The sequence below is a fragment of the Heliangelus exortis genome, chromosome 7, assembly GCF_036169615.1.
Source record: "Heliangelus exortis chromosome 7, bHelExo1.hap1, whole genome shotgun sequence".
Classification (NCBI taxonomy): Eukaryota; Metazoa; Chordata; class Aves; order Apodiformes; family Trochilidae; genus Heliangelus; species Heliangelus exortis.
The window spans coordinates 6,156,097-6,172,725 of record NC_092428.1 but is presented as its reverse complement, the minus strand read 5'-3'; the positions used below and the strand labels follow the sequence as shown (position 1 = coordinate 6,172,725).

The following is a 16,629-nucleotide window of genomic DNA, read 5'->3' as shown; positions in this document are numbered from 1 at the left end:
TCTGTGGAAAAGCTTCGATCCTGTGGGAAAATACAAGTTTAATTTAAGCTTTAGGTTGCTCCTATTTGTTGTTGGCTGTAGTTGCAACTACAACAACAATGTAAGGGGAAGCTCCATTACTACAGACCTGCACAAGGCAGCTGCTGTGCAAGGACAAAAGCTTTCCTGAATTTTCTGAGTTGCCTGAAATTCTGAGTTTTATAAACAAGAATGAGATGGGTGTGGGATTTATCAGTGAAAGGTGAGTTGTGGGACCTAGAAGCAGAGATAGAGAGCCAGGCTAAGCAGAGTGATTCCTGGCTGACTTGCCAGTTAGTGATGCATTAGTCTGCATCTCTGTTTTAGTGCCCAGCTGTCCTGGATCAAAAGACAGCTTGTTACATCCTGAGACACTTGGCCTCTAATTGTCCACAACAAGTACAGCTGACTTGCTTTTTGCCTTTGTTTGATGCTTACTGTTACAAATTTATTTTGACCCATGAGGATAAATTATTGTAAAAAGAAAAGAATTAGCACAAAATAATTTCCTGTTTAGAGTCTTGCTGCTTGTATGTAATTAGTGAGTGAAGGACCAGGGAGGGGTGTCCTGAAGCAAGGGTGATTCAGGCTGTTCATGGAGGAAGCCTGGGAGATGGGTGGAGATGAAGTGCATCTCCGAGGGCTGGGTCCTGAGAAAGTGAGCTCTGCAAGGGGCAGGGGAGGTAGGGTGTGCAGAACTGGGTATGTCTGACGTTGATGGTTTTCCACACAGATCTCTATCAGCACAGATACCTACTTCCAACAAACACATGTCAAGCACTTCTGTTTACTGCTCCTCAGAAATCAGTTTTCAGTTTTTCTCTTTTCTGATTAAACATCAGTTGAACTGATTTTCACAAAAAATTAATTGTCCTTGGAAAACGCATAGAGTATGGAGGAAGAAAATAGAAGTCCATGTCTGAAATATTTTTTCATCCCAAAAGGTGAATCATTGTGCTCAAAGGCACAAGCCAGCAGTTGATGGATCAGGCTTCCCCATCAACTGAAGGGTGTTTCACCCCTTCATTTGGAGCTGGCTGATCTCAGCTGCTGTGAGAGAGACATCTGGTATTGCTCAGTGGCAGCTCCCATTCTGAAAAGCAAAGATATCCTGCCTTACACAGGAAGGCAGAAGTCTGGAATTGCCTGCAGTGACGAGTGGATTATGTGGTGTGTAAGCAGCTTTACTTTAAGGTGCCGGGTAAGATGTAACTAGTCAGCAAACTGAGATGGTCAAGGATTTATGAGCACCAAAGCATTCCCTTGTGTCAGCGGGTCCCTTTGCCTAATTGAAATCACTGGTGCAGTATTGCATTTGCCCCTAGCAGTTGGCTGACAGTGCAGTGTTTTCCATGTGCTCAGACCCTAACCTGTCCTGTCTTGTGTGGACTAGTTTAAGGAGTGAAAACAGACCAGTGAATCTTCAGTAAACCTTTCACCAGGCCTTCCTCATAGTTAAGTTCACACATGCCACATAAGATTAAATGTTACATGACCAGGGCACTTCACATGCTAAGTGTAGAGAGAGTGTATAAGGGACTGCAGAATCCTTCTGTTGTCTCAGGCTCCATTTGTCCTCACTCATCTTGTTAGTTTAAAGAAATGGTGTTTCTCTCTGTCTGCAGTTTTGTCCAGCACCACATGGCACAATTTCTCTGCAGTTCTTGCACAGTTCCCATCCAGGTTAATGTATCTGTTTTGATCTATTCCAGATTGTTGGGGTTTGCACTGAGGAACTGCATGCAGCTCAGCAGTGGAATGGACAAGGGATCTTGGAACTTCTTCGGACTGTCCCAGTGTAAGTGCTCATATAGCCTGTATAGGGGAGCATTCCCACAGAGTGCAATTCAGTTGTTTATTAACAATCTTTAATTTGTTGATGGAACTTATTTAATCCTGCGCTGTAGCAAGAGATGGGAATTCATTGCAAATCTGTTCTCACGCACTGACGCTTAGATGGCAAATTAATGCATGTGGAAGTCCACATGTTCAGGGTGAAACAGAATGAGGTCTTGAAAGCTTAATTTCCTTCCTCTTATGCCTGCAGCATTTTCTCATTGGTTATTCCTGAGAGAGCTGGAATAAATATTAGTGGTGACCTCTCTGTGTAGCTCAAAAGAAAGGGAGGAGGGGGTCTGACTTACAATGCCAAGCAAAGCTTGTGTACTCTCTGAAAGTGAGAAAGTCACTCTCAAACTGGCCATGTTCTTGGTGGGCCAATTTGCAGTAAGAGTGTTCATGCAAGTGAAGTTCACTGTTATTTCTCCCATAGTAAAACAAATGTTGGGCTAAGGAGGGGGTTGGTTTTAAATGTTAAATGATACATTGATGCTTTATTTGCTGCCAAGTTGCAACTAAACCTTTTTGGCTTGCACATGTTCTGTTTAAGTACTTTCTCTTACATTTAGTGGACTTAATTGCCATGTGACTGTAGTTCAAAAGACCCCAAGACAATAAACACTGCCTGCAGCTCCTTTGTCTCCTCTAAGTCAACACAGATATAGCATCCCTCTCCTCTGTCTGTTCTCGCATTGGTTTTTGGCTTTTGTGCTGTGGTACAAGCACCTTTCCAAGGATAAAATGAAACCCAAATGTGCATGATTCTAAGACAAAGCTGCAAACTACTAAGCTGATGATGTGGAGTCAGGGTAAAAGTCTCCTGTATCCTAGTGAGATAGCGAAGCAGATGGCACCTCTGCAGTTAATAATTAACAGCTTCCAAATTAACGTAAAAAAAGAGTGGCTATCAATGCATCTGAAAAGCTATAAAATATTAACTTTTATTGCTCCTACTACAAGTGCTTCAGAAGACTGTAACACAGACAAGGCCAGAGGAGGGGGCTTTTGACTGCAATAACAAAGTATCTCATGGAAAAATGAACATTTTTATGGCAGTTCCAAAATACTTCAGTTGTTACTTCAAATGAAAAGCACCATCTCAGGCTGACTTCTGCAGTCTGTCTGCACTGTGACACAAAGTCTTCCTAGTAATTAATCTTCACAGTAATCTGTTTTGTTTTACCTTTGTTGGGACCCTTATGACTTTTATTGCTAAAAGCAAAAATTGCAAAGCTTTCCCTGAACTGTCTGAGTACTGGGTAAAATGTCTATTGTGACGATATTTATCAGAGCAGTAAGGTTTTATGGTACTGAACATGACTGCTGATCTCAGCAAAAAGTGCAGTCCCATTGGGACCCTGTTGCATTTTTAAATGTAGAGTTGTAAATCTTGACCTCATGCCTTACCCTTAGATCTAGGTTACGCTGGACTTCTTGGTCCAAATTCAGTTACCTCTAAGATTAAAATGCAGCTCAGTCTTGCAAGTGGGTCCACACAGAGGATAGTCTGCTTCAGTCCTGACTGCTTTGCAAGACTTGGTGGTGCCAGACACAAGGCAGGTAACAACTGGGTCATGGAGGGCTTTCATTATGTCTTTCAGAAATGTAAGAAACAATTGCATGCTGTGAGATGTATATGCGACATAGAGGGGCTTTTTGGCTTGTTTTAAACTCTGCCTTATGCTTCCTTCCTGCACAGGACTTTGACTGGAAGGCCCTTGTTTGGTTCATTACTTTTCTTTCTTTGTAGAGCTGGAGGCCCCTGGTTGATAACAGATATGCGAAGAGGAGAGACAATATTTGAGATTGACCCACATTTGCAAGTATGTCTTCAGTTTATAAAATGTCATGTCTTCTGTAGTGGCTAGGGAGAATTGATTTAATTAAACCAGTTCTATTATTTTCTGTAAAGGTGCTCTGATCTTCTCGATGTTTGCAACAATGCTGGAAAAGTCTTAGAGACTCCCTTTGCCCTCTCAGAGGTGGTTTGAGAATTCATATGCTCAGTCCCAGGTAGATGGCAGCTCTAGGAAGAAATTTAGAGAAAAGAGACCAGGAAAACAGAATCTTGTATATGAGACAAATAGTTAAGATTTGTTATTCATGTTTTAGAAAGGAAAAAAATCAGATGATAAAAGAACATACAAGAATGCAAGATTTGGAAATGGTAGCTCAGGATGCTCCTCCTTTGTTTTATGTGCAAGCATAACAAGATATAACATGCAGAAAACTCAGAACCAACTAAGTAATATTTTTTCACAGCAAATGTGATATTGTAGGTCTTACCTGCACGATGTCACTTCAGGCCAAGTAGTTAGTTTGGTCTGAGAAATAATGTGAAGCCAAAAGTATTGCAGCTATTAATAGTTCATGCAGGAATACATATTAAACCTACCTCTTCAGAGTTAATGTTAATTTCTTAAGTTTAAAGATCAGAATAGGACCTTTATGAAGGAGTTATGGTCCTGTGCTGATCTGTGCATCTCAGAGACAGTTCTTCATCCCTTCAGCAGAGGTATGGACTGGAGTACATGGGTCCCAGGCAAAACCAGTGTGGTGCTGACCTTGTTTGAGTGAATCACTGGGTATTTACCTCTAACAGAGAACTTATGGCTTAGCCTGGTTTGGCACGTGAATATTCACACGTTTTGTACAAGCTATTGCATTTGCTTATGGTCTGTGTGTCTGCATCTGATTACCCTCAGTTGCCTCACAGCATCTTTGATTTTGAAAGCTTAAGAAGAAAACCAAATTCTACTTCTGCTGGTTTTTTTAAAGATTTGTACATCTAAAATAACCCTAGTCTGAGAGACACACACAAAAAAAGTGTTCCACAAATGTCCCACAATGTGGGAGCTAATACAACTGCAAGTCATATAAAGTTTTTAGGCTCTTCAAAATTTTGTCCTCTCCCCTCCTGGAGGGTATTTGTCTGTTCTCTCCACACTGGTGATTCTTAATGATAACAGGGTTTTCTTCAATTTACTGTAAATGAAAAGTAGCTCAGCTTACTGGAATCTGAGTCAGCCAAGGCAAGTTAAGGCAAATAAGAGTACCTCTGCTTCACCAGTGTGTCCTGCCACTGAAAGCTGCTATGTCTGTGGTCTTTCCGGACTTCCTCGCATTTAAGACATTCCTGTTTCTGTTCTCTCATGCCCTTGCAGTGGTGTGTATGTGCAGGTGTGTGTGTGCCTCCTTTCTTCTTGTCTGGCCCAGCTCCTGGGGATTCACAGGGCAGTGTCTGAGTCCTGCAAAGAGCCTTTGCTGAGCATGGGGAATCTGGGCTGTGCCAGAGTGAGTTCAGCCATGTCATGTGCCTCCCACTTTAATTATCAGGGAAAGGATAAAGCATCATTTGCTTGGCATTTTCTTGGTGGTGGTGTACAGGGTGTGTGAAAGCTGAAAGGCAGTAGTGGAAGATATGTGGAGGGGAGGGAGGAGGAAGGGAGCAAGCAGACACAGAAAACAGGACAGCTTTGCCGGGAGCAGGCAAGCACACTTCCTCCCCGAGAAGTGGGCAGAGCTTGTTTTGAGGCCGCATTGTCTCTTGTGGGAATTGATTGAGGCCTAAACCCAGCTCTGGCAGCAGCATCTGTACTTTCTGTTCAGAGTTGTTGAGAATGGATCCCAACTAAGATGTCATCCCAGGATGTCAGCAATTAATACTGGAGCAACACTGGCTGTTTTCTGTTTAGCCAGGCTTCCCTGTAGGCCGTTCAGATTTCCCTGGAAGCACTGTCAAACAATCCCTGTCAGTCCCCAGCTCTGTGCCGATCTGTTTTAGCAGATATCTCAGAAGAGAATAAAGCTGATTTGAATTTCCTGAGTTGTGGTTGCTGCTCTGCGGGTCACACTGCAGTGCTCTGGCTCTTTTAGAAAGGGATCAATGACTTATAAGAGCCTCAGAGCATCCCTCCCACATGCTGAGAGGAAAATGGGATAGAAACATCCTTTCTTTGAGGAACGAAAAAGCTGATCCTCCTTTGCCCTGGGCTCCTCCTGCCTCCTGCTCAGGCTGCCCTTTCAAGGGAGGCAAAGCAGCCCCTCAGCCTAGGCACATCTTTGCTGGCTAAATAAAAATGGGCTAACGCTGTGCATTGCTGCAGCTAAAAGTCTGGTTAGGGGTTTTTTGTTTGCTTTTTCCCCCTTCAACATCAATACTTGCAAACATTATAAAACAGGCATGCAAATTAGGCTGCCTTTGGCCAGCTTGTTTCCATCAGCATCCCTTGATCTCCAAGGGATGCCAACAGAGCAGCACTTCTTCCCCTGAGGAAGTGTTCTGCAAACCAGCTGAGATGCAGATGACAAGATCCTTCCCTCTGCCTGAGGCTCCTTGCACTGTCCAGAGGGCCCACTGTGTCTGTGAGCAGGGGCCATGGCTGCAGGGATGGAGAAGCATATCCCACCAGAGCCTCTGCCCTATGGAGTCCTCAGAGCCCTCTGGAGTCTTCTGCTCTCTGCTCAAGGGCAAGTTCAGTGTCTGTGCCATACTTCCCCTATCACTGGAATGAAAAATAACCATGTTGACAAGTTCAGCCTCCTTATGCCAGCTGATCTGGGTCCTCAAAGAGGCTACACAGAGGGCTCCTTGAGGAGCCATGTGCTAAATCTCATTTAGAGCATCATTTGCATATGTAGAATTGAATGTATTTTTATTTCTTTTTCCACTACTTCTGTTTCTGGGTAAAACAACTAATTTTATGTTTAGTATATAACAAAAGAAAATTCCAGCAGATTTATTATTTCTCAGATTTTCCTATGAGGCTTTCATAGAAGCCAGTTTCCTCAGATGCTGGTGGAAGATCCCAACAAGAAGTAGTCTTTCAGAGAAAGATACAGAAGGAGGGTGGTCTCTTGAATGCTTAAATCTAAGCCCTCACCAACAGCTTTCTGTCTCTGTTCTTGGGCCCAAGAGCCAGTTTAGGGAGGTGATTCAGCTGAGAAAACAAAAATGGGAGTTGGCTCAAGGGAAGGGGTAGGAGCAACATGGAGGAGGGTGGGACTGCAGCCACTGCAAATTACATCAACTAAAACTGCTCTGCAGCCACACCCTGAGTGCTGTGCTTATCTTTGAGCTGTTCAGATCCACTCTTGGATGTTCACAAGGATGGGCAAAGATCTTCCTAGGGTGCAGCAGGCTCAGCGGGGCAGGGAGAGGAATGTATGTGGGTTTTAGCCTGCAAACTGCTTCTTAGGAAACAGATTTTGCAAAGCACTGGATGCTCCCTTGGTCTCTTGACTCCCAGGGGCAAGGTCAAACTGGAGGGTAGTAATAAGGAGTGGAGATCTCTGCTCACATTGTGTGTAACACAGCTCTCAAGTCTTCAAAGTTTCCATCCAGCAATTGGTGGGACTTACCGGCCGTCCTGAGGTGACTTAGGTGTAAGCAGTGAGATGGAGATGGTGCTGGTGCCACTATACAGTACCAAAAGTGACAGCCCTTCAGCAGAGGGAAAAAACATCCCGGTTAAGTTCGTGCCAGGGGATTGCTGACAGTGGCAAGAACAGCCCTTCCTCGGTGTATCCCTGTTTGATCAGCTCAACATTTCCCCCTTGTGGGACACGGGGAGAAATTCAGACAAATACCAGTTCCCCCAGCAGCTAGGTGTCCCGTGGAAGTTTTGGCTGTAGCTTAGTGCACTTATCCTCACAAACGATGCACATGTCCTTCAGAAAATGTTTGGTGTGTGAGAGCATTCAGCTGCTTGTGGTTGGTGTGTGACAACTTCCTAGACCCAAACTTTGGTTTTGTGCTTGGAAAGTCCAATGTTCAAGGGAGGGGTTTTGTGTATTTTGCCAATAAAACTATGCAAAAGCTTTGACATCGTGAATAGACTTCTGTCTCCTTGCACACTTGTTCTTTACTGAACACCCCAGCACACTGAAAAGCAGTGTTTGTCTGGGCAGCTTGCAAATTACGAAATTCTGTGAATCACGAGTCTCCCTGTGAGCTGTTTTCATTGTGGGACTCCTTGATAAGCTTGAGAAGAGAATTGTTTAGTTATGTGGTGGTCTGTTACCACTGACATACAACAGGTAGACTGCCAAGCTGTGCTTCAGACAGGAGTGTATAATATAATGTCATAAATACTTTGAGTTGGTGTAAACTGGAGCTGATGCTGAAGGAAGCAACCCTGCATATCCCAGGCCAGTGATTTCCACATCTGTCTTTACCTGTTTTCTGCCACAGCCACACAGTGAAGCAGTGGGTAAAGGGGCAGGAGTTCAGAACAACCTGGAAAAATTTGTTTGGTTCAGATCAGCTCCCTGATTTGGATTCATGTGCCATCAGTCCCGGATGACACATCAAAGCATGGGGGCTGCCTGGAAAGTGTCTGTGACAGGAGGACAATCAGGAACTGTGGCAGGTTGGGTTGAGCCAGTGTGGGTTCCAGCTCAGGTTCAAGCCACACACAAAAAAAGTCCTGGGGTTTTGGATCTTTTCAAGCAGGAGAGAGTCGACAAGGGGATTGAGACAGATGGATCAAACCTGAGTGGAGTGAGTGCCAAATGTGCCTGGGATGATCTCAGCCGGCCCCCAGAGGATGATGAAGACAGCAGAAGCATTTGTATTGGGACCCAGCCACGGCGGCTCTCTGGGAAAGGTAAGAGGTCTTGGATCAAGTTGCTGTTTTGGATTGTGTTCTGATGGGCCTGGGCAGTGGGCTGAGTCATGCAGCACCCTGAGGTTCATAACAAACACCACTGTTATGGGATGGCTCAGGTTGTCTCAGGGGAGCAAAACTACTTTTGGTGTGGCCTCTTTGAGGAGGGCAGGAGAGAGGAAAAGAGCTCTTTGTGTTGTTTTATCTAAATGTTTCTTTCAATTTTTAGGCTATTTCTAATCTAAATCTGCAGACTTAAACTGAGCACTGGTTGAAACCAGGACGGTTTCAGCAACTGCATTTTCCCATGCTGTGTTTTCTTATTAACATTGTCACTTCTGGGGTGGCAAGCTGGACTGCCACTGCATCTTGCTGTAGCTGAACTCGAGTGATGCTTTCAAATACAGAACTCTGGAAAGAAGAAATAAAATACAGTGGAGTTCTCTTTTGCAGTGAGGTGCCAACTTGGGGTACAGATGTCACAGCCACTACACATGCTTGAAATTATACATGTTACCTTTCAACTGGGTGAAGCAACATAAAATTTGAGAACTTGAGATTTCCTGGAATTAACGACTCTTTCCAGAGGAATGGTTCATCATTAAAAAAAAGAATACTAAATGTATATAGAGGAGTTCTGTGCAAATATTTTGAACTGCACTGGACCTACAAAGGTTTTTTTCCATCAGCTCTGCAAATGAAAAGCCCAAGACAGGTACAGATGGTGATATTTGTATATCCTGCAAAAGATTTTTAAATAATTAGGGTATTTTTTCTCTACTCAATTCCTACATTTATCAAGAAAAGATGAGGAAACTTCTAAGAAAGGTAGGAAACCATTCTATTAAAGTATTTGGGCGTTAGTAATTATAGGAAAACGAAAGAAAAAAGACTGCTTCTGAAGTGCCTAATTGCAATTTATTTTCAAATGTGAGCTTGAGGCTAAAGTTTGCTCTGCATAAAATTCCTTTCTTTTGTGCTTCTTGTTGTAAATTAATCAACAGATTTGCAAAGCCAATTGCAAAAACTAGGGAACCTCCTTCCACTCATTTGGAGCGAGTTACTGTATTAATGCCTAATGGGAAAAGTGACTTCAGGCACAAAGGCTGGAAGTGTCAGGAGGTTCTATGAGATCTACATAAACAGTGAACACCTCATTTATGAAAGGATACAAAACCACTCAGAATTTCCTCATCAGGAGGGCTCAATACCAAAGGTTCCACTTCTCCTTGCCTGACACAACATCACAGCCCAAACCAAGAGAATTCAAGCTGCCTTTATGAAGTGAAAGAACTCCTCAGGTGCAGGAAGGGCTGTTAAGGATTCACCCTTAGCATCTCTTCATTTCTCTCTGAAGGAGAAGAGTTTAGATGAAACACACCATATAAACAGGACCTTTAAAAAGACAGCTGACATGTCCTTATGTCTGTAATATCTCTGGGGACTCTAAAATGTGTTAAAAAATTCTCTTTGCAGATACGGAGCAAATCAGGGAGACTTTGCGTAGAGGGCTTGAGATAAACAGCAAACCTGTTCTACCTCCAATAAATGCACAAAGACAGAATGGGCTGAACCATGACCGAGCACCGTAAGTTTTAGCCTGCACTCTCAGATGGTGGGAGGAGGGAGGCTGAAGGGCACAGTAAAATCTGGGTAAGAAAAGATTTGGCATGGGGAGAGGAAAGCTAGCAGCAAGGACTTGTAAAGTGCTAGGATACAGGGAGAATAGTTGTTCAGGTTGGGTTAATGGGCCAGTTAACCCATAGTACTCAGGAGGGCAGTTTTGGGTGTTTGGACAAACCTTGCTCATTTATAGTGGCTCTGATTGTGTTCTGTAGAACCTGTGCAGTGCAGGAAATGTGCACAGTTTTGGAAATGAGACTGGACTAAGCCCTATAAAATGTAGCGTGGTGAACAGTGCTATGGTATCCCACGAGCTAAGTGACAGAGATTAATGTTTCTTGATATTTTTGCTTGAGCATTTTGTTTTCAAGCTCATAATTACAAGCCTTTTAGTTAAAATGTTGGTTTTATTTTTTTTTAAGTTCCTTTGATCTTTCCTTGCTTGAACAGGCAGATACTGGCAGTAATTATATGCCAATAGCAGCCTGGTCTCTAATAGTATGTAGACTAACAGGTGATTTAAGTGGGAGTGGGTGGGCCTGTAGATTTCTTCTCATTTGTTACTTTTTACTTCAATCAGTTTATAGGAAATTACCTGTGGTTTCAACCCACCTGCAGTATCAGCATTTCCATCTTTTCCCTCTTAAGCTGATTTCACTCACTAGTTAAATGTATTACCATCAATTTTAATGTTTTCAATCTAAACAAGAAAGGCATGCATCTGTGTTGCAGTCTTTCATCTTGGTATTTCCTTCGGTTTCTTAGCCGCCAATGAACATTTGTGCTTTCTTTTTTCAAGAGTAAAGATTGTCATGAAATCAGCTCTTTCCTGTAGTGACTGGGACAAGCAAGGACAGCATCCTGCTCTGTTTCAGTTCCTGTTTCTTTCTTGATTCAAGCATTTAATGAGAAAAGTATTCCTCATACTTAGTTAGGACTCTGTCCTTTCTGTTTTATTTTATGGGTGACTTCTGATTTGCCTTACTTATTGATATTTCTGAGTTGCCTAACCCTTTGGGGGAAGTATTGTACCAGTTCCTGATACTATGTACTAGTTAGTAATATAAGGTACTGCTTTAGGAATAATCTTGCTTTTGCTATATAGTAATTAAATGGAACCAGAATCTGACCTGACTTCAAATTTGAGTAGTACTTCCCTGCCTGAAGGTTGGTCCATTGGAACATCAGATGGTCTTGCTGGCCCCTCTGAAAAAAAACCCAAAACAATACCATCTAAACTGTACAAATTACACCCAGCCTTAGAAGACTAAAAAGTACTATGCAGGAATTCTCACAGATTATGAGGTCCTGCATGAATCTGCATTCCCAGTACAAGCTCTGAGTTTGCAGTAATTGGAGATGACCAGAAACATTTGAGGTCCACATCAGGTCAGGGAGGGAGCTGATGGGTAAACCTTAATTTTAGAAGGCAGTTTTTGCTTAGATAAGAAAGCTTTACATTATTCAGGGTAAGATAAACACAGATACACTCAAGACAGAGTGGTGAAAGGTTAGCAGAGGTCTAAGATGAAGCACACAAATATTTACCTGGGGTTTTGACTATTCTGAGACAGAAAAGGCAGATCAAATTCAGAGCTTCATATATGTGACAGTGCTCTTTGTTGCAAATCTTTTACCTGTAGCAGCTGGACACCTACCCTATGTGAAGTGTGGGTGGTAAGAATGGCTGGTTCCCATTGCTGGCCTCCTCTAGGAGGAGATCAATACATTTCTCTGAGGTCTACGGTTACCACTGTGGAAACAGTTACCCTGTTCCTCTGTAACAGCAGTTCAGTTATGGAAAGAGAGCTATGAGCTATGTGTCTTGCCAGTGGTTACTCTGGTGATAGTTCATATCAGAGGGATAGAGCAGATATCCTCAACTTAAAACAGTTATGTGTCCTAAAACTTCTTTCCTCCATCTTACTGACTGTTTTGAGAGGAGTTTGAAAAAGGTCTGTCTTTACTTGTGCAGTGGTTTCTCTTCTCCAGTTCATGTAGCAGATGCAATGGGGCTTGTTCAATGCATTGGCCATACTGAGAGGGGTGGCTTGTTTTGGAAAGCAGCATTTACTCAAACTCCAGCTAACTGGTACTTAAATCAGACCTGATGATTACCTGGACTGTAACTAAAACTTATCAGTCAACATATTTTCTGTCACAATATGGTATAGATGAACCAGAAGAGAAAGATCTCATTAGGTCTCAGCCTTTCCTAATACACTATCTCAGCATGTCTTATGCATTTGAGCAAAGTTGCACAACTAGGTATTAAATACATGACCATGGTCTGGAGACTGTAGTCTCCAGCTCCTGCAGAGGGATGTAACTTAGGAGTTCAGCTTTTGCATACAGTAATATATTTACACCCGTGTTCCTTACAGCTACCTGCAGTGGCAAAGGCTGAGATCTGAAAGTCACAAAACCCATTGCAGATACAGTCATTTCATAAGGCTTAAAAACATTCATCCTAAGATGGAAAGCTCTGCACATAGACCTATTCCTTCTGGTGCGAATTCTTGCTTAGCCCTGGTCGGGCTGGAGCTCAGTTCTGACGTTCCCTCTGACTCTTCCCTGTAACTCCCTGTGTAATCAAAAGCAAGTCATTTAGCTACTGAGCTTCAGTTCTGAATCTATAAAATGGGACTAATAACAATGTCATCTTCTTGAGGCACCACAAGGATAAATATGTTAACGATTACAGGGTGATGGCTGATGGGAAGCAGGTTTGTGTGTAATAATATCCTGCACTGTATACACCAAACCATAAAATATCAAACCTGTGGTTTGTTGCAAGGGTCCTGTGAATAACTGGTGCATTAGAGGCTCCTCGGGAACTTGAAGCTCTGTTGGGGCATGGCAAATTGTTCCAAATATACTCTCCACAGGGAGCACTGCAGAACTCCAAACCATCAAATTTGTACCCAACTGATGTTAGGATGTTAAAGTCTGACACAGACTATAATGGCTTCATGCAGAAGATGAACGTGCTGTTTATTTATCATAGATTTGCAGCTACCAACTGCTTTCTTAGTACCTTTCTTTCCTTTCTTTTATCCTAACCCTACCACCCACACAAAATAATCGATTGGGGTTTAAAGCAGACAACCTCTTCTGCATTCAGTGTCACAAAATAGTATCAGAAACACTCGAACTTCCAAATTTTTATTTGTATAAGATGTGGAGGATCCAGATTCCATATAGATTTCCCTGTCTTAGTGTAGTTACAGTTTTCAGAGCTCATGCAAAATCATTTCATTGGTTGCAGATAGGGCTTGATTCAGTGTTCGGGCTCTATCAAAGCATGTACTTCCATGTGAAGCATACATATTGCCAGTTGTTCACTGTCTCAGACCCCTGAAAAAAAAAAGCTTCTTTGAGAAAAAGCTGGTTTCTGTCAAGACTCTGTTGGGCAGCTGTAGTACTTTGATTCATTAGTGTTATTACTGTAGACTGTGTAGCCCTTTTTCTCCTAAGGATATGAATAAAAGCACTCTTAATGCTTAAAACTGCATCGGACATCTGTTTCTCAAAATGACTTAGCTCAGTTCATAAGCAGCCATTAAATCAGTTCATGCATATTAAACAAAAGAACATGTAAATTAATCTTTGGAAACATGACCAATCATTTCAACCATAGGTAACATAATACTCTTGATTACTGCTTGGAAAAATGAGGCATTTATGAATACAAATGTACTTTACATTGGTGCATTATTTATTTCTTGGTACCCATCAGCTTGGTAGGTGCTGCTGAGACAGACAGAAAGACAAGACTCCCCTGTGCAGATGGGCTCTTGTTGGACATAGTGAGCTGTTACTAAAGAAGAACACATAGATATCAGGCTAAACACTGTTGTTATTAAGACCTTAGTGTGCTGGAAGCTCCAGATGTCAAAGATCAGTGAAATTTATGGAGTTTTGCTTCATTTGCTATCTAATTCCTTGATGTAGTAATTCTGGGGCCAAGTCTTTAATTGTCCCTGGCAATTAGCTCTGTGCTCTTCTGTGAGGCAGGTGAGTAGTATCTCCACTTTACAGATGAGGACAGAGGAGTTAATTTGCCACAGTTGCTGTGAGAGCCAGCTTTGGGATAGGGGAATTCTTGACCTTTTCCACCTCTCAAGGGTCCCCTTGATCATGCAGTGTTGCTGAAAGTGATGTTTTTCTGCCCCTTGGCTGACTCAGACCATTCTACCACGCCTGTCAGCTAAAGCATGGAGTAGAAACTTAGAGCTAGCACACTGCATTACTGCACATGTTAAGGCTAAAATTATCAGAAATTGCTATGTTTCATTGTGCCAGGATTCAGGTAATGCCCACACGCATCCCCAGTGTCTGAAAATGAGGCTTGAGTTGCAGAAAAAGGTCTCCCAAGGCTGTGTTTCTTTAACAAAACTTTTCAGTCATCTCTCTGCTGTTTATCTCTCTCCGTCTTCTCACAAAGGAGGAAGTGGTGTGGTTCAACGTGTCTGATTCCCCTGTTTCTGTCTGGAATTTCCCAGGTAACTCTGCATGCACTGATCCCCTTGTGCACTGCAGTCATTTGTCCAGGGACCCACAACAGATGCCCCAGAGATCTCAAACCCCATCTGCATTCAATTTCCAGGCAGAAAGGCAGGTTGAGTCTAGGGAAACCTGAACATATGGTAACTCTGTGCCTATGTGCTAATTCCATCCAGTCCTGAACAGTTTCCAGCTGTGCAGGGAAATGAAGGCAGGTTCATGGCAAACAAAATGAGGAACAACCCTCTGGCAGGTGGGGCTGGCAGGATTGTCCTGGCCGTGACCTTCCAGTGCACTGCACCCTGTGCATTTTAGGTTGCTCCCCTTCCATTGCTGTAAGAGAGAGCAGCTGTGTCACTCCAGAATTCCTCAGGGATAACCCCAGACTGTCACATGATGTGCCTGGTTTTGAGCCCATGAGTAACAGTGGCATCACTCCCAGGACTGGAGTCCACTGTCCATGTAGTTCCTCTGACTTGGTAAATAGGGCATGCTGATTTCTCCTTTCAGTGAGTAACACGGAGTTAATACACATTAACAAGCTCCATGTGAGCAGCATTTCTGAGGAAGCTCTGACAGTAATATCAAGATGCAGAATTTGCTTCAAGGCAAGTTTGCACTTTGCTTCTCTGAGTTGTGCTGGGGTTTGGTTGCTGCTTTGCTTGGGCGGAGGGAGCTGTTGTCTTTGTAGCTGGTTTCCTGTCTTCAGTTCTTGGAGGCAAAATTTTACATTAAGGGGAGTATTCAAGTGTTCTCTGAAACTGTCTAGTTCTGGCTAGACTTTCTGATTCTGCAACCACTAAGCAGTAAGTTTCCAATCCAGTCTTGCTTATTTAGGCATGCTCTCTCATTGAGACGCCATTCAGTGGTGTCTTGCTTGAGTAAGGAATGCTGAACGGGGGGAGGCAATATACTTTAGGGAGTGTCTCTCAGCATGAGACTGAGTGCTGGGTGACAAGCCTGTGAACTAGAAAAGCAAATGTCTGGAAAACTAGTGTCAGTAGAAGTGCAGAGCGGTGACCATGCTAATAATCTGCACTTCTGCATAGCTTTCCCCATCTAAGAATCCAAAAGTACTTTGCTAACATTGATTTTAATCCTAGCAACACCCTGACATGGAAAAATGTTTCATTTTACAGACGAGGAACCTGAAGCGTATAAGAGCTGTGTGACTTTGTCCATGAGTCTACAGGGTGCCAGTGGAACAATCTAAATCTCTCAGTCCTGGTTCTGCTGCATATCTGGAACAGTCTGGACCCTGCAAGAATAGACAGTAGTTACTATGAAGCTTTCCAAGGGGATATGTGAGTGGCAGGAAGGGTGTTGCTGCTGGTGTTGTCCTTGGAGATCTTCTTGCCAGGAAATGCACACAGAACATCTCCACCATCCAGTTTAACCAGGATGATGAGGACCTGGGTCTCAGGACTTGAGCTAGCCTTGTCTCAGTGTGACCACACACAACAGGAGCTGTGTAACCTTGTGCTCCTCATTTCTGCACTTGCCTCCATGCGTCTGTGACGTGTCCAAACTGTGTGTCAAGATGCTTAGGGCTTTTTCCCACAACTGCTGGTTTGTCCTTCAGGGGAAGTTGTGGAAAAGACACTGGAAGACTGCCGGCACTTAAGTGATCTTTGACCATATCTTCATTAGGGAGTGAGGAGGTTTCAAATAATCATAGTTGATAAGGGCAGAAAAAGGCTGGGGGGGTTATGTTGAAATAGGAAAAAAAAAAAAAAAAAAAAGTGGTCCAACCTTTCTTTTCCATCTGTGTAAGCTCACACTAATGGTTTGTATTTGCTTACTCTTGGTTTTGTACCAAGGAAGCAAGGAACAGTAACTCAGGTTAGTGATACAGTGGGCACCCAGCCTACAAAGCTCCAGTGGCCAGCTTCCAACAGTTGGTCCTTTGTGATTTCAGAACCTGGGTGGGTAACTTGGAAGTACAGTGAAATTATGCTCCATGTCAGCAACAAATCTTGGAAGGGAAATGAGACCTCCTTCTGTGACAGATCCATGAGATCAAGCAGTCTGAGCA

General features: G+C 43.1%; 2 protein-coding genes across 9 annotated transcripts in view; one reads left to right on the top strand and one right to left on the bottom strand.

Annotated features, from left to right (window-relative positions):
- The window catches only part of C7H10orf95 (chromosome 7 C10orf95 homolog), a 237,984-nt gene that overhangs the window by 91,150 nt on the left and 130,205 nt on the right, over positions 1-16,629 (bottom strand). The gene's annotated exons all lie outside the window — the stretch shown is intronic.
- SUFU (SUFU negative regulator of hedgehog signaling) overlaps positions 1-16,629 on the top strand; it is an 84,580-nt gene that overhangs the window by 45,833 nt on the left and 22,118 nt on the right. For 4 of the 6 annotated variants that reach the window (XM_071748390.1, XM_071748392.1, XM_071748394.1 and 1 more), the window contains exons 5-8: positions 1,731-1,816; positions 3,608-3,680; positions 8,309-8,465; positions 9,942-10,053. In XM_071748390.1, the coding sequence (XP_071604491.1) occupies positions 1,731-1,816; positions 3,608-3,680; positions 8,309-8,465; positions 9,942-10,053 (428 nt within the window). The remainder of the gene's footprint in view (positions 1-1,730; positions 1,817-3,607; positions 3,681-8,308; positions 8,466-9,941; positions 10,054-16,629) is intronic. The other 2 variants (XM_071748391.1, XM_071748393.1) reach the window with 1 other exon arrangement.